Source organism: Schistocerca americana, chromosome 2 (genome assembly GCF_021461395.2).
Source record: "Schistocerca americana isolate TAMUIC-IGC-003095 chromosome 2, iqSchAmer2.1, whole genome shotgun sequence".
NCBI lineage: Eukaryota > Metazoa > Arthropoda > Insecta > Orthoptera > Acrididae > Schistocerca > Schistocerca americana.
The window spans coordinates 654,217,302-654,238,552 of NC_060120.1; the positions used below are offsets into that span (position 1 = coordinate 654,217,302).

General features: G+C 36.8%; 1 protein-coding gene across 1 annotated transcript in view; it reads left to right on the plus strand.

Moving 5' to 3' along the window:
• LOC124594287 overlaps positions 1–20,668 on the plus strand; it is a 321,387-nt gene extending 300,719 nt beyond the window's left edge. The window contains exon 5 of the mRNA XM_047132649.1: positions 18,776–20,668. Coding sequence (XP_046988605.1) covers positions 18,776–19,026 — 251 coding nt within the window. The 3' untranslated portion in view covers positions 19,027–20,668. The remainder of the gene's footprint in view (positions 1–18,775) is intronic.
• Positions 20,669–21,251: the final 583 nt, after the last annotated feature.

Consider the following 21,251-nt stretch of genomic DNA (forward strand, 5'->3'; position numbering starts at 1 on the left):
AGCACACAAGGAGGAGAGTGTTTTGCCAATTCTTAAACACACGGAACTTTCTTATCTACGGCAATATATCAGTACTTATAGTCCCCTTTTTATTTATTTCACTCCAGTGACTATAATTTTTTAAGAGTTATCGACAGCAAGCGAAACAAGAGCTTCCTATAATGAAGATAAATATGAAACTTCTTCTTTTATGTTACTGCAAACCGACACTATGAAGTTTTTCGTAAGCTTTGGAGCTCTGTGATTGCATAAAGAGAATGCAAGTCCATCTCAATCAGCTTCCAAGCGAACATTGGTTGATTAATTGAGTGACGTATTTATTCATCCGGTAGAACAATAAAAAATGAATGGATGGAGTCAATTGTTGGTACAAACGTATTTATTAAATATACACATATATGAATACTTACCATTTGTACAGTTCTTATAATTAGTTTACAATATTCATAATTATGTCGTGTTTCCTAAAATATGGGGTATTCATGAGTATGAAGTGACTACCTGTAATTATTCTAAGTATTCATTTACAATGTAACAGCTTTTACCTAATGAAAATGTTTTTAGCATTTGGTTAAAGATCTGAAGTTCATTTACACCTTTAATTTCCTGTTAGAGCATGTTGTACAGTTTTAGTCCATTATATAGTATATTGCTCTGTGTTTTTGACTTGTTTTTCCTGTTTAGGTGTAAGTAGTGACTGGGTCCAGTTTCAGGGTCATGTATTGAGCTGTTTGTAGTATACAGACGAATATTTTTTCTTATGTACATTATAGATTGGAAAATGTATTCACATGCGACAGTTAGAATTTCTAGCTTTTTGAATTAATCAGTACAATGGCCCCTAATGCTACTGTTTGTTGTTAGCTGTATAACCCTTTTCTGTACATTGAAGACAGTCTTAATGTTTTCAACATTTGTTCCCCAAAATATGATTCCGTAACTGAGGATTGAATGCAGGCTAACATCCTAAATATGTCACTTTGAGGCTTGAAATATTTCACGATGGTTCAACTATACAGAAAGCATAAAATGTTGTGCACAGTCTCTATGCCAAGGCTTTGACATATTCTGTCTGTTTCAACTAGCAGTCTACATTCAACCCCAAGAATTTGGTGTCCATTACATATTCTGATGCATCATCACTGTATTTTTAATCTAGCATCATTGTGTTTTTCATTCAACAGGAAGAACATACAATTAAGTTTTCTTTACGTTAAGAACTACTTTGGTAAGACGTACTTCGTTTTCGTATCTCTTTCACTGATTCTACGATCGATTAATTTAAGTTGGTGTCACTGTTATATTCCTGTTTGTTTTCAATTCTATGCAGTCATGCCAATGGCCAAAAAAAAATTGTACGCTTAACATACGTGTTATTTTCGATTGTAAGTGCTCTTTCTGATCAGTAAATCTTAACTCTGTGCTGATTCATTGTAGTGCATTATTATGTAAGTTTAGCCTAGCTAACTTTTTGGACGGATTTCTGCTCCGTGTTGGTGAGAGAGCGAGAGAGGCTCCATTATTTTTGGTGACACAGTGGCAAGACGGATACGTTAAAAAAAAACTGCAGGAGGGCCAAACGGCACATTTCTGTGTGGTCTACGTGACTCAGTCGGCATATGCCGATGTCAAAATGGATATTCACGCCAAATTTACAAGTGAGGCGTTTCACTGGCCCGTCCGATTTCTACGGGAGAAGTTTCTGGTAGCTTTCTCTCGGCAGAAGTGCGGCACGTAAGATGTATTCTTACGCTCTTCACGGTATGTGATTGGGGTATACCGCCATGCAGAAAAGCGAGGCAGAGAAGAGAACTGGTCGGTGTGGACTGTGAAAAAATGCGGGCATGGCGCAGTCTTGGACGCTGTAGTGAGAATAGATAGCTTTAGTGATGCGAAGAGGAGAGTTGAAAGGGTTTTGGGAACATGAGGGGGCCAGTTAGCTTTGGGCGGACTCTGAATTTTTGTTTAACATATGCCATCCAGCATAGTGTTATAGGCTCTACACAGTCAAAAATTAATGGAGTTAACCACGTGACTGTGGAGCTAAACTAGATATGGTAATGCAGGTTGTCAGGTGACAGTGTGCTCCAGTGCCGTACACCAATCCTAAATCTATGAAGACAAATCTTCCTGGTCACTAGCATCTACTGTTCATATGACATTGTCTGTGAGTAAAGGAACTGCTCCCACATTAGTGACTTTTAATGAATATGTCCTGATTCTCTCCAGAAGTCCTTTTCCTCCAGCACATTATGAATTTTGAGCTTAGAATATGCTCCAGGATCTTGCAACTGATGATCTTTACCGATGGGGCAGATCCAAGTGGGAGATGGAGGAGTGGGAGTATCACGACCCCTCCCCCTCCCCACCCCTCCTTATCCACACACATTTTCACATTTTAGTGGAGAATGTTCATATTTTCACAAATACAAATTTCTTATCGAACCTCTTGAGTGTGGTGAAAATGAAGCGTTTTGAAAATGACAGTTATTTCTAGAAATTACAAGCTATGTTAACACAATTGCTTGCTCGAGTGCAAGGTCCACATCCACAGGTTGACTGTACCTATTGTCAACAATCAAATCAATTGTGAGTTTGCAGGCGAAACAGACAAACCACAGGAAGCTGAGTAAGACAAGACAGCAAGGGAAAAGCCCATATTGTGGGGGAAAAACTTATAGAAACATAATTCCTCTCATCCACATGCATGCATAGCTAGTATGTACAATTGTCATCACAATCTTAACACTAAATAAAATACTGATAATGCCAAGGGCACACTTTTACTTTATATTATGCAAGTCACCAAATTTGTTGCTATTATAGTTCTTAAATCAACTGTGTGACACTGAATGCTTCTCAAATATTCAGACAAATGCCGTATTTCCCAGAATGGCAATTTCTTGGGAGATATGCTAAGGCAGTGCACCAAACACTGATGTAAACAACAAATTGTTATTAAACATATATATTTTCCATTGTATTCATAATATTTTATTACCAGTCTATTAAAATATTTTACGTATTTTACTGTTGTTATTATTAAAATCATAGGCACCTGTGGCAGGCACATATATTTTTTCTATTCTAATTAAAATATTTTATTACCAGTATATTAAAATATTTTACATATTTTACTGTTGTTATTATTAAACTCATAGGCACCTGTGGCAGGCACATAAAAAGTAAGTGCTACTGTGACTTATATTTTGAAGGATAGTAGGATCATAGCAAACTGTGATGCCAGATCCAATAATGTAATCCTGGATTCACAACTGGTTATGGTTACTCATATGTAATTTCTTATTAAGGATTCCCCACAGTGTGTTGGATGTGGAGAAAAAATACTGTTTGTTGTGACAGCAACATGGTGATGACAGCTAAAACTCCAACGCTGCACTCAAAAAGCAATCCACAACCTCTCACAAAAATAAAGTGAAAGGTACTTGTTGTTTTATTGTGATTAAGGGTAGTACAGATCGTCGTAGATTTCTGGGGGTTATCATTGACAAAACTTGAAAAGAGTTAACGGATTTCCGTTCCTGGCTGATATAAGCATTTCTAGGTCTTCCCTCGTCAAACATCCCAACCTTCTGTTATAATTTTAAATCTTTCGTCAACCCGAGCTGCAATGAACGTACCGAGCTCTATCAGTAGAAAATGAACTATTTAAGCCAGGGGTGACCAAAATTTTGAGTTCCTTAGGGCTCAGCGTTGCTGGTACATTTGCCCCCCTGTCACGACTACCTGTCTGAGCGCGAGGAGCAAAGATGAAAATACTGATGAAGCTATCAAGTACTCCGAAGTCCACAGCTCATCTCTAGCCAAGCTTTCAATTATTTGCTTCTTGCCATTTCAGCGGGCTGGCTGGAACAACCTCGGAAGGCAGTAATCTCTGTGGCCTTTCACTACTCATCTGCCGGCATGAATCGATTTTGTTCAGTACTCCAAAGTTTATCTGAGAACCTTAGTATCGAATGAACTCCCAGATACTCCCAGCTTTTATCTGACCATGCGCGGCAATGAAATTATTCTCTATAATTCTCTGATGCAATCTGACTTCAGAGGTTCTGCAGGAAAGTGTAAGAAGAGGCCGAATATTCTCAGTATACATCCACAACCATATTTATCGCTGATGAATACAGGAAGTATGATTTTCATGAAATTCAAAGTGATTTGATCAGTATGTACATTTGGTATACAGAATGTTTGCTCTTTTTCAGTGTAGATAAAATCAGGATAATACTATAATAAAAACAAAAAAACTTGATAACAATTAATTTTAAAATCAGTAGTAAGCTTCTGGTACCTCTCATAGTGTTTCAGTTGGTCTGCTGTTGAGTGATATGACATGGAAAGGAATTGATGATGATTATGGTTTAATGTCCCATTGATAAAGTTATAATTAGGGTTGGAGTAGTAGCTTGAATAGGACTGTGATGGGGAAGGAAATCTGCTGGCAGTGCCAAAACTAACGCTCCAGCTCTCTTGATGCTGTGAAATAGGCTGAACACATGAAACAAGTAGTTCAGAAATGGAACACTTGAATCTTTTTTCTTGTGCTGCAATAGATACAATCATACAGTTAATTTCATCTATATAAAAATGGTTGAAAGTGTAAATTTGAAAGCAACATTAAATGTAGTCAGGTCATTCACACATTATGGCTGAGTTTTGAAGGAGAGGATATAATTTGTTCTTTGGGGGTGAGCAGCTCTTGCATTAAGGATTATATTTACCCGCTTTCTCAACTGCAGAACTGGTATATCTTACAGAAAATTAAGTACACTGTGATTATTTGAAAAGGGAATACTACTGAAAGTATGGATAGAACTATGACCTGGATGACAGTCACATGATCAATAAGAGAACATTTGTGGGATGTTAAATGGAAATGGAAAATTTTATGCAATTTATATTTGTATTAAAGTTTTAAATATTTAGAAAAAAAAACAATATGGTATTTTAAAATTGGAATTATTTGTAATTTCTCTATTGACAGTCAGACTCTATTAAATTTTGAGTGTGTACGTATTGTTCTCTCACAGAAAGTGGCTGATGTATGTGCATGCTCTCTATGCTCAGAACATCACTTTTGGTATTTCTCCTTGATTACCTTGCATCTAGGAAACTCTTGGTCTGTGTGTACTTGATTCCATCATTTGGTTGTGTTAGATGCAATAATATCTGTGCCAGCTCAAGGAGGTGCTGGAAACCACTCAACCGAGCCTTATACTCTAACGTTTTAATGCCACAGTCCCATCACATTAGTAAAAAATGTGTAGAGACTATTCAGCTTTTGTAGAATTGAAATGTACCTGCATCCACCACTCAGAAGTAATTCTGTCAGTTTTTACTTTGTCTTGAATTGCATCTGCTAAAGGTAAGAATGAAAAGCTTCTACAGGTGGGGGAGTGTGACATGTTTCTGATGACTTGATTAATAAGTTTGAAGAATGAGTAGTTGTATCAAGTGCAGTGGAAATTGCTTGATGAAATGAATAGTAATAAGCTGAAATGGAATCTTTGCTAGCTCACTTCATATAATTCTCTCACTTTATGATTTTTTTGAAAAGATGTAGTCCATCTGTAACCAAGCATATTTTGTTGTTCTTAAGTATGACAGTCAGTACAGCTGAATAGTAACATGTGGGTACAGGCTTGGAGCTTACAATGAACTCCCAGTGAGTGAGCCAAAATCCTGATGACTGTATACTAAAAATACTCCAAACAATTGTCTATTGGGTTTGGAAGTATGACAAGAAACAGCGTGCTCCAAATAAACTTCTGGCATGGGTTTTAAACGAAAATAGATTACCTACAAATGCAAACCTGAAGCAGTTTTTCATATTTCTTTTCCTGAGAGCTGTTACATCTTTTTTGCCGCATACAGAACAAATGTTCACATTCAGTTTATTGTATCACCATCTTGAAATTTTTTTTTTAACTACAAAGTAAGAGAAAATGCTATATGGTTGGAGGTTAAATTACTTGAGGTAATGCAGCAACCAGCCTTGTTTTATGTAGCTCTGTTTACACGAAAATGCATTTTAGATTTCCTTAAATCTTCAGTTTGTGTAATACACTTATTTTCATCAATAGAACATTTTGAATATTGCAGCTGCTTTTTACTCTGTTTTAGCTTCTTATTTAGCATTTTTATGCATAATACACACACTTTTATCTTCACTGATGCACTGGTGCTGTGCAGCATTTGCCATATAGCCAATTTATAAGAACTGATGAAGATATAACTGTATTGGTGGAAATAAAGTTGCACAAAAAGTGGCTGGTTACTGTATTTCTTTCAGTAATCTTGTTCAGAGACAAAATGAAATGCACAATCCACTACTGTATGGTACTGGTACCTACTTTGGCAGAAATATATTTCCCTGGCTATGAGATTTCATTTTTGATGTATTTCCACTAATCAAAACTACAGAATGTTTTATTGATATAAATAACCTACCTAAGTAAGTTAATATTATATCTATGCTAAACTTATGCTGTTTATTGGTTGTCAATATTTTGATAATACAAGCAGAAATAAAGTAAAGAAGTGTCTAACAATAACTTTTACCTTTTCTCCTTTCTATGCTCACTATCTAAACCAACATCCATAGCTTCACTATTTTTATTCACCGTCATTATCATTATAAGTTGCATCATTATCTGGGATGACAGTTTCAACTAAACAATAAGAGGTGAGGTAAGTGGCAATGTATTTCTATTTACAACTGGCAATTAAATTTATAATCTGTCTATTGTTCAGTCTACTAAGGGTTCTCAGATATAGAAAACTTAGTGCACTTTCACCAAATCACCACAGCACTAACTTAGATGAAATGAATCAGTTATGATTAAGCTGGGATGGAGCCACAGTTGAGGGAGGGGAGCAGGTTGTGTCAATTCTAAAACTCCTAACAGATCTATACCTATGTTGTGGGGTTGGGGAGGGGAGTGGGGTTTGTCTGGGATCCACAGATCAAGATGCTGGACCAGTCCTTTCTCACAGCTTAATAAGAATCTGAGGGAGAAAGCAACAAACAAAAATATTGGGGACTTCATCTCATCATTGTTCTGCATAGGTTCTCATCCAGCTTTACTGAAGAACCATACACAAACTGTTATTGTGCCAAAGGAAACCTGCATAAGTTCCCATGAACTGCATGAGGAGACAAACCACCCTAAATACTGCAGTGTTTGCTAAAGCCGTAGTATTTTTCTGACAATGTTTGAATACCCTTAACTGCAGTTTGTAGTATCACAAATGATAATGCACCAGAATCCTGTGATGCATAATAGCACCCAATAAAATGAAATGTATGGAAGCAGTAGGTGCTGGTGGAAAAACAAATAGTGCTTTTTTCTTCTTTGCTTTTTTACTTTTCTTTTCTAAATTACTGATTGTAATGGGAACCTGTGGATACAGTGATGAGTTTTCTCTCTCATCAAATGTGGGCATGAACAACTATCTTAATATCTATTTCCTCCTCTGCATGTAGTGAGTTTTTCTCTTCCCCTCACCAAAAATTATCCAATTTCATGTACATATTTATCTCTCTGAGTTGAGAATTTATCAGGTACAATGACACATGTATTACCTCTACAGGGTGCTACACTTAAATCCAGACACATTTCACTTTGAATTTCCTGCAGTATTGTAGTTATGCTGAAGGTCGCAATTGAAAGCCATAGGAATCTAGTAAACATAGGAACCTCAAAATGGCCAAGATGTTATGGACAAGTGTGGAGTGCAACCAAAGAGCTGCAATTATCAAAAGTCTTCACACTGTGTGTTTGCCCACTGGAATAGTTCAATTCTTTGTGTACCCAAGATCAACTGTTTACAATATTGTGGCCAAGTATAATGCTTCAGCGGAGTCTGGAGTCTGGGGATGCTTCCACTAACCTCATTTGAGGAAACACATGTTGTGAACTATGGCAGTCATTGAAAAGGTGAAGGCCCCAATTTCAGAGGACCCATGGCAATCGTTGAAGAAATTGGCATCAGTGTTGAATGTCAGAAAATGAACAATGCATTGGATGGCAGAGGAGGACCTTATATGAGTCATTTAATCCAAACCTGGCTCTCAGATAATGTTGACATGTTCTTGTCAAAGGAATTCTGGCCTCTGAATAGCCCAGATTTGAACCCCCTTGACTACTGCATTTGGAGCATCATTGAAAGAGTTACCAGAAAGATGAGGCACCCAAATGTCACACCACTTCAAGGCAGCATTCACTAATATGGACAGCACTCTTTTAAAGACTGTGTGTGATGACTCCAGAACAATATTGGAGGCAGTCAGTGCAGCTGAAGGGGGTTACATTGAGTAATATTACTCTTGAAAGATACAACTACTTACACATAAAAGAATTTTCATTTTCATTTGTATTTTTTTTTAATTTACTTTTAAAAAAAAGTTTCATTTGTCTGGATTTAAACGGCACACCCTGTATAAAAGTTAGATAGACTTCAAGAACTGTTGTCAATAACATTTATTTATTGCAAACTTTACACTGATGACTGGCTATCGAACCATATATAAGCCTTCTGGAATCTTTTTGTGGTTACAAACTAACTCATCAATTAGGAACTATAGACAGCCACCACATTTCAATTGAAAGTTTCTGTTGATGTATAGAGTCTCATTTATGTAATGTTTGTGATCATAGGCTATTAAATGTAACTGCTGCAGATATTATTAATGTGACCCCTGAAGTAATACCATAATTTCAGGTAGCATTCCTAATAAAATAATCTGTGTAAAACATGAAGTACTTCTTTGTATTTACTCTAATGCTATTATGCAATGAATGAAAGATTTCAGATTGATATCTTTTCTTGAAAAAGATAGTACATATCTGAGAGTCAGTACCACAGACGAATAATAGTAAGTAGTTGGTGAGAAGGAATACTATAAATATAACATTCTGAAGAATTTTTTCCCATAAACTCTTATCGAAGCTTTAAAAAATATGCAAAAATTATTAAAAGTCAACAGCATGGGGCTTGGTAGTGGAGAGGAAGAAGATAATTTGAGTGCCAAGTTGGGAAAAATAGTTCAATGGCAGAGCATTACGTAGTTAAGGAAGCAATATAGTATCAGCCACATCCTATAGACACAGCATTACCAGAGGAGGAGAGAAAGAAAGGAATTAGAACAAATGAGGAACAGCTCTCAGTATATACATTCATAGGTGGAGAGAACCATTGCAAAGTATAATAGCAATACCATTTATTGAAATTGTTCACTAAGTGAATTTCTTCTACAAATACAAGGTGATCACAGAGAGTCTGAAAAACTTGTGCGGTGGTTGCGAGGTAGGTTGTGCTGAGAAATAGTCATTAAAAAAATTGATATGTTACACTGTTTCAGAGCACTAAAGTTATCCAATCAGGCCATTCTGTACACAAATTCAAGAGGCCCACCAGATACAATTAGTGGAAGTTGTGCTCATAGAATAGATGACAGCACACGAGACTGCTTGGCCTTTGGCCCAAGTTTAATCCTTACTTCTGTCTCACATCTAGTTTTTGTATCTTTCTCTTGTTTGGTTTTAAGAAACCACATGAATAACATGTCTGGCAACACCATCCCTGGTGAGCCACTAGAGTTTGCAAATGCAATAGCCTGATTGACTAACTTTAATGCTATCAACTCAGGAAAGGAGCAACATACCAAATTTTTTTCTTAACAGTTATTTCTCAGCATAACTTACTTCGCAACACCTTTACAGGCTTTTCAGACTGTTTCTGACTTCTGGAAATTTGTAATACTTCATAAATCAGAATATTATGTATAAAAACAGTTATTTTGGCAAAAGTGACTATCCTTCCTTTTAATTGCTCAGATACTGTTTTTATTATTACTTAATACTAAGCATTTATGTAAGTTAAGTGATATCAGAAGACACCGTCAGGTGCCTGTAAACTTGAAAATATATTTAATATCAATATTAGCATTAACTGGAATTTACATTCCGAGTCCAGCAATTCAGATAGGGCCTATATTATAGAAGAGTGGCTAATAAGGTACTATTTTTCTTTGTTTGTGAATATTTGGGGATTGTACTATCTGATAATAGCCAGGAAACCATTAAAGATATTAACACCACAATACAAACCTCCATTCTGAAACCCTACTTAAACAAAGTAATAGTACGAGGGTGGTTTGAAAAGTAGTTAGAACGGAATAGAAAAAAAGTGCTTACATCACTGAAACTTTTTTTATTTTTCAGGGTAGTCTCCTTGTAAATTAATGCACTTGGTCGAGTTATGTTCCAGTGCTTTGATCCCATCTCAAAAATAAGTTTCTCCAGACGTGCAAATTAGTTGTCAACTCCAGCTATCAATTCTTCGTTTGAAGTGAATCTTTGTCTGCCATGAAAAATTTTCAGTAATGGAAAGAGATGGAAGTTTGACAGACACATATCACGTGAAAAAGCGAGTATGGAAACAATTCATACTTTAGTTCGTGCAATTTTGATATGACGACAGCACATGTGTGCGGGCGCACATTATCTTGATGGAAGATGACTTTCTTCCGTGCTAAACTTTGCCTTTTTTCGCGTATCTTTTGATGCAGTTTGTCCAAAAGGTTAGCATAGTATTATCCAGTATTTGTTTGCCCAGTGGGTAGATAATCTAAAAACAGAATCCCATTCACATCCCAGAACACTGATGCCTTGACCTTTCCCACCAAAGGAATTGTCTTTGTTTTCTTTGGTGGTGGAGAATCAGCATGTTTCCACTGCTTTGCTTTGACTGTTGTTTCGTCTCTTGGGTATAGTAATGCACCCAGGTTTCATCTGTGGTCTCAAACTGGTGCAATAAATTTCGTTTGTTGCTCCTAAAACGGGCCAAACATTGTTCCGATATGTCCATTCTCGTTCGTTTTTTAACCAGCACCAAGAGTCATGGCACTCATCTTGCAGATAATTTTTTCTTTTCTGATTCTTCATTTAAAATGTGATATACCTTTTCAGATGACATCTGGCAAGTGTAAGCAATTTCAAGCACTTTCAATCGGCGATCCTCCATGACCATTTTGTGTTCTTTTGCAATGATTTCTGGAGTATTGACACATCTTGGCCGACCACTGCATGGCTCATCATATAAGCTCTTACCGACCAAAATTAAATTCATTTGTCCACAAATCACTATGTGGGAACAACAACAGAGTCATGTCACTGCCACACCTGTCTTTCAAGAGGACTGATGTGGCACGTGTTTACAGGCATCAGTCCAATGAATATCATGTGAACAACTCGTTGTGCTAGCTGTGACCTCTCATGGTGATTCTGAGAACTTTTCAAACCACCCTTGTATGAAAATGGATAAATTAAGTTCAGAAATGAGTGTATTGAATTGAAGGCCATAGGCAGAGTGACATATTAGGACAATAAAATATGCAATACATTTCCTGTGTTTTTGAGAATATAAGAAGCTGATATATATTTACCTAATCAACACATTTACCTAATCATAAGATGAGGTTGTTTCCTCAAATTCATCATTCAAAAAATACAGGCCACCTTATACTCACAGATTAAACTTGCTGCAAAATCAACATTTTTATGTTGTGTAACAGATTAATACAGGGACTGTCCTACATTTACAGATGAAACTTTGGTGATGAAGGTCATGTGCAGGCTTATTTTGAAATTTTAGAGAAAAAACAGTGACTCCAGAATGGCTAAGAACTACAGTGAATGTGGGGAGGGAAGTGATGGGTGGGAAGTAAATTTCATCAGGCTGCCAAACATGGGAATGCATACTGTGTTCCTTGGCTTCTTATGAGCATCTACCATGTTTAAACTAAAGTTTAACTCAAATAATTTGTAATCAAAATAGAACTGACTTTAAAATCAGACAAATACTCAGCAACAATATACATTTCTTCAGGAGACAGTAAAAGTCTAGACAGGGGCCTATAATGTACTTATGTGTTCCACATGGCAGTGTTGTCAGTGCTCACCATAAGGTATTATGAGAACTGAAGGAGGAGTACTAGCTGCTGGTTGCACTCAGCCAATGAGAGGACACTGGGCAGGCTACATTTTTGGAAGCCTGAGATAAAGGTATATTGTCATCCTCACAACAACATACGTGCAAAATCCACTACACATCCAGGGGGGAGTCGGAGGCTGTGTTATCAGGTCCCACCATAACCATATCCTTGGAAATCACATGACATTTAGAGGAAACATCCAAATGTTTGTGAGGACAATTATAAGTTTTATTGATGCCCATTTCACTTGCAGCAATTTAAGCCCTTGTTCTTAGGTCCCACCCTAATGTCCACCTTGGAATATGCAGCATATTCAGAAAAAAGAGCCAAATACAAGGTCTGTGAGAAAAGTAATTAGGTTAATTTTTTGTTGAACGAAGTTTTTATTTCTTTCAAAAACCAATTTTGTCCTCTTCAAGGTAGTTCCCTACAGCAGTTATACACTGGCAGAGCCATCGTTTCCAGCCTTGACAGTGCCTTTAACATATTGGCCACATTCTTCTGAATGCTCTCCAAAGTCCCAAAATGGTGATGATGTAGGCACTGTTGTGATGGAGCATCCATTCATCTCACTTGGTTCACACTCTTCCTGAGCCTTTCAAGGACATCTTTGTCAAACACTTGGTTGACAGTTTTCCCTGGAGGAACCAATTCCTTATGGTCGATACCCTTTCTGTCAAGAAAGCAAATTGGCATTGTTTTGATCTTTGAGTGGTCATTTGAGCTTTCTTCAGTTGTGGAGTGCCCGCCTTCACTTTGCCACTTTGTCTCAGGATCATACTCAAAAATCCAGGATCCATCACCTGTGATCACACAACTGAACCATTCATGGTCATTGACAATCCCCTCAAGGAGATCAACAAATACTTTTGTCCTTCCACTCAGCTGTGAGGTTGTTTTGGTATCATTTTGGCACAAACCTTTCACATGTTCAAAACTTCAGTCAAAATTTTATGTATGGTGACAGTCTTTAAGTTTAACACATCACCCATCATCCTTATGATTACACATTGGTGTGATCTCACAATAGCACACACATGTTCATCTTCAACGTGTTCTCAGCTTTCCAAAAAGTATTTGTGCCAGCAAAAAACATATACTCTTCATAAGAAATATTCCCCAAAGACCTGTTTCTACTTTACAAAGGTCACACTCTCAGATTCCCAAGTTTAAGCTTGATGGCATTATGTTGCCCTAAATTCTGCTGTTGATGGCTGTATGGGGCTGATACTTAGACTGAGCAATTGGAAAGGATGAACACACTGCCCTACACAAGAACAACAACAGAGAGTTGCTAGATCACTGGCAGTATTGTCAGTATCATTACTTTTCTCAAGCACCTTGTGTTTGTGACAACCATGACACTGTATTATTCTGTAAATATGTACATTTAAGTTCCATCTACAGGCCCAGATTTATCAGTCTGTAAGAAGAAAGCCTGTATTCTGTGCTGCAGGGGAAAAAGGGGTTGAATTTTCATAATGTTGAAAAAGGTGTTACCTACATGTGTTTGTACCTACTTGAACTCAACTGGGTGATAACACTTTTGAATTTACAGAACTGTGAATTCTGTTAAAACATTGCTATAGTAGTGTGTCAAATAGAGGAAAGATGCATGCCATCAAAGTTTTATCTTAAGCTGGTAAGTCAGCTATACTGGCCAATTTGTATGTGGTTTTGGGAGATTTCACACTTTCATGTAGGCAAATGCGGTAACATTCAAAAGATGCTGCTCTTCAATTGTACCAAAAAGGCTTTCCTCAGGTTAGAATTTTTTGTGTTCCAGATTTTCAGTTTTAATGCCAAATCCAATACGGCTGCTAAAAAATTATAAATATGTTTTAGGTATATTTATGTGTAGTTGATAATTTTGCTGGATGCATATTTTTTTAATCGTATGCAGAAAAAATTTCAAACTTAAGTTCAGGAATACATCCTTTGTAATTATTTTAATAATATAAAATATTATAATAATATATAATGAACCATAGACCTTGCTGTTGGTGGGGAGGCTTACGTGCCTCAGCGATACAGATAGTCGTACTGTAGGTGCAACCACAACGGAGGGGTATCTGTTGAGAGGCCAGATAAACTTGTGGTTCCTGAAGAGGGACAGCAGAAGAGGGGCAACAGACTGGATGATTTACTGATCTGGCCTTGTAACACTAACCAAAATGGCCTTGCTGTGCTGGTACTGCGAACGGCTGAAAGCAAGGGGAAACTACAGCCGTAATTTTTCCCGAGGGCATGCAGCTTTACTGTATGGTTAAATGATGATGGCGTGCTCTTGTGTAAAATATTCCACAGGTAAAATAGTCCCCCATTTGGATCTCTGGGCGGGGACTACTCAGGAGGACGTCGTTATCAGGAGAAAGAAAACTGGCATTCTACGGATCGGAGCGTGGAATGTCAGATCCCTTAATCGGGCAGGTAGACTAGAAAATTTAAAAAGGGAAATGGATAGGTTAAAGTTAGATATAGTGGTAATTAGTGAAGTTCAGAGGCAGGAGGAACAAGACTTTTGGTCGGGTGAATGCAGGGTTATAAATACAAAATCAAATAGGAGTAATGCAGGAATAGGTTTAATAATGAATAAAACAATAGGAATGCAGGTAAGCTACTACAAACAGCACAGCGTACGCATTGTTGTGGCCAAGATAGACATGAAGCCCATGCCTACGACAGTAGCACAAGTCTATATGCCAACTAACTCTGCAGATGATGAAAAAATTGAAGAAATGTATGATGAAATAAAAGAAATTATTCAGATAGTGAAGGAAGACGAAAATTTAATAGTCATGGGTGACTGGAATTCAGTGGTAGGAAAAGGGAGAGAAGGAAACATAGTAGGTGAATATGGATTGGGGATAAGAAATGAAAGAGGAAGCCGCCTGGTAGAATTTTGCGCAGAGCATAACTTAATCATAGCTAACACTTGGTTCAAGAAACATAAAAGAAGGTTGTATACATGAAAGAACCCTGGAGATACTGACAGGTTTCAGATAGATTATACAATGGTAAGACAGAGATTTAGGAACCAGGTTTTAAACTGTAAGACATTTCCAGCGGCAGATGTGGACTCTGACCACAATCTATTGGTTATGAACTGCAGATTAAAACTGAAGAAACTGCAAAAAGGTGGGAATTTAAGGAGATGGTACCTGGATAAACTGACTAAACCAGATGTTGTACAGAGTTTCAGGGAGAGCATAAGGGAACAATTGTCAAGAATGGGGGAAATAAATACAGTAGAAGAAGAATGGATAGCTTTGAGGGATGAAGTAGTGAAGGCAGCAGAGGATTAAGTAGGTAAAAAGTCGAGGGCTAGTAGAAATCCTTGGGTGACAGAAGAAACATTGAATTTAATTGATGAAAGAAGAAAACATAAAAATGCAGTAAATGAAGCAGGCAAGAAGGAATACAAACGTCTCAAAAATGAGATCGACAGGAAGTGCAAAATGGCTAAGCAGGCATGGCTAGAGGACAAATGCAAGGATGTAGAGGCCTATCTCACTAGGGGTAAGATAGATACTGCCTACAGGAAAATTAAAGAGACCTTTGGAGAAAAGAGAACCACTTGCATGAATATCAAGAGCTCAGATGGAAACCCAGTTCTAAGCAAAGAAGGGAAAGCAGAAAGGTGGAAGGAGTATATAGAGGGCCTATACAGGGGAGATGTACTTGAGGGCAATGTTATAGAAATGGAAGAGGATGTAGACGAAGATGAAATGGGAGATATGATACTGCGTGAAGAGTTTGATAGAGCACTGAAAGACCTAAGTCGAAAAAAGGCCCCGGGAATAGACAACATTCCATTAGAACTACTGACAGCCTTGTGAGAGCCAGTCCAGACAAAACTCTACCATCTGGTGAGCAAAATGTATTAGACAGGCGAAATACCCTCAGACTTCAAGAAGAATATAATAATTCCAATCCCAAAGAAAGCAGGCGTTGACAGATGTGAAAATTACCGAACTATCAGTTTAATAAGTCATGGCTGCAAAATACTAATGCGAATTCTTTACAGACGAATGGAAAAACTGGTAGAAGCTGACCTTAGGGAAGATCAGTTTGGATTGCATAGAATATTGGAACACGTGAGGCAATACTGCCCCTACGACTTATTTTAGAAGCTAGATTAAGAAATGGCAAATCTATGTTTCTAGCATTTGTAGACTTAGAGAAAGCTTTTGACAATGTTGACTGGAATACTCTCTTTCAAATTCTGAAGGCGGCAGTGGTAAAATACAGGGAGCAAAAGGCTATTTACAATTTGTACAGAAACCAGATGGCAGTTATAAGAGACAAGGGACATGAAAGGGAAGCAGTGGTTGGGAAGGGAGTGAGACAGGGTTGTAGCCTCTCCCCAATGTTGTTCAATCTGTATATTGAGCAAGCAGTAAAGGAAACAAAAGAAAAATTCAGAGTAGGTATTAAAATCCACGGAGAAGAAATAAATCTTTAAGGTTCACTGATGACATTGTAATTCTGTCAGAGACAGCAAAGGACTTACAAGAGCAGCTGAACGGCATGGACAGTGTCTTGAAAGTAGGATGTAAGATGAACATCAACAAAAGCAAAATGAGGATAATGGAATGTAGTCGAATTAAATTGGGTGATGCTGCGGGAATTAGATTAGGAAAAGTAGTAAAGGAGTTTTGATATTTGTGGAGCAAAATAACTGATGATGGTCAAAGTAGGGAGGATATAAAATTTAGACTGGCAATGGCAAGGAAAGCGTTTCTGAAGAAGAGAAATATGTTAACATCGAGTATAGATTTAAGTGTCAGGAAGTCGTTTCTGAAAGTATACGTATGGAGTGTAGCCATGTATGGAAGTGAAACATGGACGATAACTAGTTTGGACAAGAAGAGAAGAGAAGCTTTCGAGATGTTATGCTACAGAAGAATGCTTAAGATTAGATGGGTAGATCACATAACTAATGTGGAGGTACTCAATAGGATTGGGGAGAAGAGGAGTTTGTGGCACAACTTGACTAGAAGAAGGGATCGATTGGTAGGATATGTTCTGAGGCATCAAGGGATCACCAATTTAGTATTGGAAGGCAGTGTGGGGGGTAAAAATCGTAGAGGGAGACCAAGAGATGAATACACCAAGCAGATGCAGAGGGATGTAGGCTGCAGTACGTACTGGGAGATGAAGAAGCTTGCACAGGATAGAGTAGCATGGAGAGCTATATCAAACCAGTCTCAGGACTGAAGACCACAACAACAACAACATCTATTTAATATGTGCCAATCAAATGGTTCTTACAGTCTTAGTTCGAAAATATTACAAGAAAAGTTTATTTCCTGGGAAATGATGAATCAATTAGTCAGGGTGTTTGAAAAAAGTGTCACATGTTCCTACAGGAGGTATTATTAGTTAAAACTAGAAGAAAAGCTCATGTAATGATATGTCCAGAAACCAATACCTGCAGAGATAATGGCAAATCTGTCCTCTCAGTCTCATCTGTCTGTTACATGGAAGTACACACTATAGGCAGTGCTGCATGCACTATCTACACATCCTGACACATCTTCCAACCCTTCATCACAGTGAATCACATACTCATTCCAATATATGTGGCTCCATTTGGATTTCATCACATACACTAGTCAAATGCACCTGTAACATCTGTGCATGGTTTAGAGATACGTCAACAACTTTAAATGTCCCCATAGCCAGTAATCCAGTGCATTCTGCTCCGATGAATGGGGAGGTCATACTACTGAACCTCCTTGGCCAATCTATCATCCATTAAATATTTTAGTAGGGTACTGTCACGTGATCCGTAGAAAAAGAGGTAACGCCTTGCCATGTATAAATTGTGGTTGTTTTTCGGCAAGGGTAATGGTCTACAAGATTACTGGTAATTCATTAGCCAATGAATAGCAAGAGTAGAACTGACTACATCATTGAATATTAAACATTACTTGTCACAAATAAAATGGCCCATATTCTGAAAATATCATTATCAGAATTTTTCTTCTAGTTTTGAGCAATACTATTGCCTGAAGAACTACATGACTTTTTTCAAAAAAACACTGTATATGATATGCCAGATGTAGAATGAACCACCAACTCCTCAATAAATTTATGTGAATGACCATATCCATCACTGTATTAAGTTAATTAATGCAAACTGAACAGATGCTTATTACTAAACTACTTGAAATTTCATTTAGGAGTAATCACGGCAGGAAAACATGTTAAACTCATAGTGTTCATTGAAACTACAGATCAACTCAGAGAAGATATGCACCATATGAAAGCATTAACCTCAATGCATGGTCAATTTTGTCAGTTAAGTATAAATGACTGTGAAAAATGAGTCAGTCTTTCATTTTTTCTTTGCCTTGTCCTCTATGGTGATATCTTACAATTTTATCTGCATTTGGACATTTTTATCAATTCAAATTTCACATCAAGATGCAAATATGTAATGACTAAAATACTGAAATAAATACTTTTTCTCAGTGCTAAATATCCTGCAGTAGCAGTACATGACTCGTCTGTCTCCAATTTTAAGAATTCATTTTTATACACTTTTAAAATGCTCTCACAGATCTATGTTTAATACATGACTGTACATAGGGACAGCTTTCATTTATAGTTCCTTAGAAAAACACAGGCCACTTTTTCATGTAATGAGAGGGAAAGCTATTTGCATTTTTAGAAATGACATTACTGTTCTTAAATGCACTTTCACCATAGAAAAATTTAGGATGTCACATAATCATTTCCCTGTTGTTTCAGGTGGCTCAACTCTGGCAGTGATTGAGGTCTTGATCAGCTCAGTGGCATACGAGAAGAAACACCTACCATACACATTCCCACCAGGTGCCACACACCACTATGGTTTCTCCATATACCTTGCATGGATGGTGTTTGTTTTCTTGTTATTTTCTGGTGCCTCTTTCATGATGTACTCTCGTAAACACAAAGGTGCTCGTGCTCCAAATGAAGAAATTGCAATGGCTGATGAACCCACTATCATTGGGCGGTAGTATTGGCTTTTGCTGGATGGATTGAGCAGTGAAACTGTTTCATTCCTTTACTGGCAATCTGACAGAATCTTAACACAGGATTCATTGTGGCAATTCTTCTTTTTATGTAGGAATGAACAGGGTTAACATTGTCTTGTTAAGCCCTGGGTTACTTGCAATATTTGGAACATTATTTTCTTGCAGTGCTCTCTCTCAGCTGTACTGTTCTTACAGTTTTAAGTTATTGAACATGAAGAGTACAAACATACAAGAAACTAATGACAGGCTTGTTCCTCAGGTTGCTTTGAAAACATCTGTCAATACAATGTTACGTCTATTTGTCAGACTGTACACTTTTGGGCAATATTGTAAATTGCTCATTTATATCAATGTTGAGATGGTGATTGTCCACAGCTAGTTTATGTCCATACTCAAAGTTTGGTTGTTTTCCACTCTGGAAAGATGAAATGAATATCTGTTTAAGTTAATATTAATAAATGGTTGCAGAATTGGTATTAGATATCATTTATTGCACATTACAGTCCAAACATATGTAGGGTCATTGTCAAGTGAGGCTGGACAAAAACTCTGCAGCACTATTAAAAGTTCATTTGTGTTAATAATTGTACATGAAATAAGGACATTAACATCTCCCTCCATGGAAATTGTTTCATTTCAAATATCCTTGGTGTCTGAGCAAGATTTTGTAAATGTTGACAATCACATTAACTGGTGTGGAACCACATCAGTCTTTTTTTTTTATCTTTGAGAGCTTGTGAATCTTACAGAATATTAGATCCACAAAACTGGCAAAATAATAAATCCCAACAACCTTTTTTCTAGTGATGGGTGTAAATCTGCGTAATTCAAGCACTATAAAAAGACATTTTTATGTATGTAACTGTTCTTGTTAGCTCAGAGCACAAGCAATTTGCATACTGAAATCTGGTCTAAATACAAAGAAAAGTCCCAAAATTGTGACTGTTCCTACACTGATGTTCCTGATGTAATACCTACTGAAGGTAGCAGTTCCCTGCTGAATTTGTGTAGATGTTCAGTGATGCATTGCAATGAAACTGGTGTATCATCAGTTTTACATTACTGTTTCTATAAACATTCTGGTGGTCCTTTCACCTGTGAGAGTTTAGCTGTTGTTATGTATTTGTGAGTGTTACCTGAAACATAATGGCTAGTTTCACAGACATACACATATATTTTATTGTGGACCAAATAGTTCTTTATTCTAAATTACTTTTCAAGATGCTCAATATCAAAGTCATAATTGTGCCTGAGAGGTTATATACAACTATAATTGAAGGATTGTTAATGATTTCTTATGTGTTATACTTTGCCATGAAAGAATGATATTATTGTTATGAAATTTCCCATTTAAGTTGCTGTGTTTCCTATGGGCAATATCTTCTGATGATGGCCTGATCTCTTTTAATGTAGTACACACTACATCATAAAGCATGAACTTTCTGTGAAATACATCAGAGTATTGTTTTAATTTTCAGTCAGTTGTTGTTTACCAGGCTGTATTTTTAAGCATTACATACTCTTTCTTATTATTTCTTTTAAGAAATGTATTTCAGAAATGTAAAAGGTTATTGTTTTGTTATATCCAAAAAACAATAAAGGATCATTGTGTGACACTGTGAAACATTATGTTTGATATCAGAGAAGTTTTCCAGTAATGTGTTTTGTTTTATTTTACTTTTGATCCATCCACCAGTCAGTTACTAATTTTACACCAGAACTATTGTACTACTTGTCTTGCAACATACTCTAAAAAGATGATAATGTGCTATTAAGGGAATCATTATTGAAAAACAATATATTAAAATATGATCCAGCATACATTTACACACAAGTTACAAAAAATCACAACTTCTGTCATCCAGATCTATTTACAAACTTCTTTCTCAAATGCAAAATGTAAATATTGTTCAGCTCTAAATTAATCACCTTCTCAACAAAACTGAACCTGTATAATAACATGGCTACTGAGCTTATAAATGAAGTTTTCCACTACTTGAATGAAGAGTAATGAATCAATCTTCAAAATTTAAATTTATACAGTTTATCTTTCAATGTGGTTACCTTTTTTAGTGTATTCAAAGCAGCTTTACAGTACAGGACAGTCAAAAGTGAATATAGTGATTACAAACTATATAATGCACTGCAATATATTGATGAGAATTACAATGAATGTAAAAGACATTTTATTATTTTTTATGATTGTG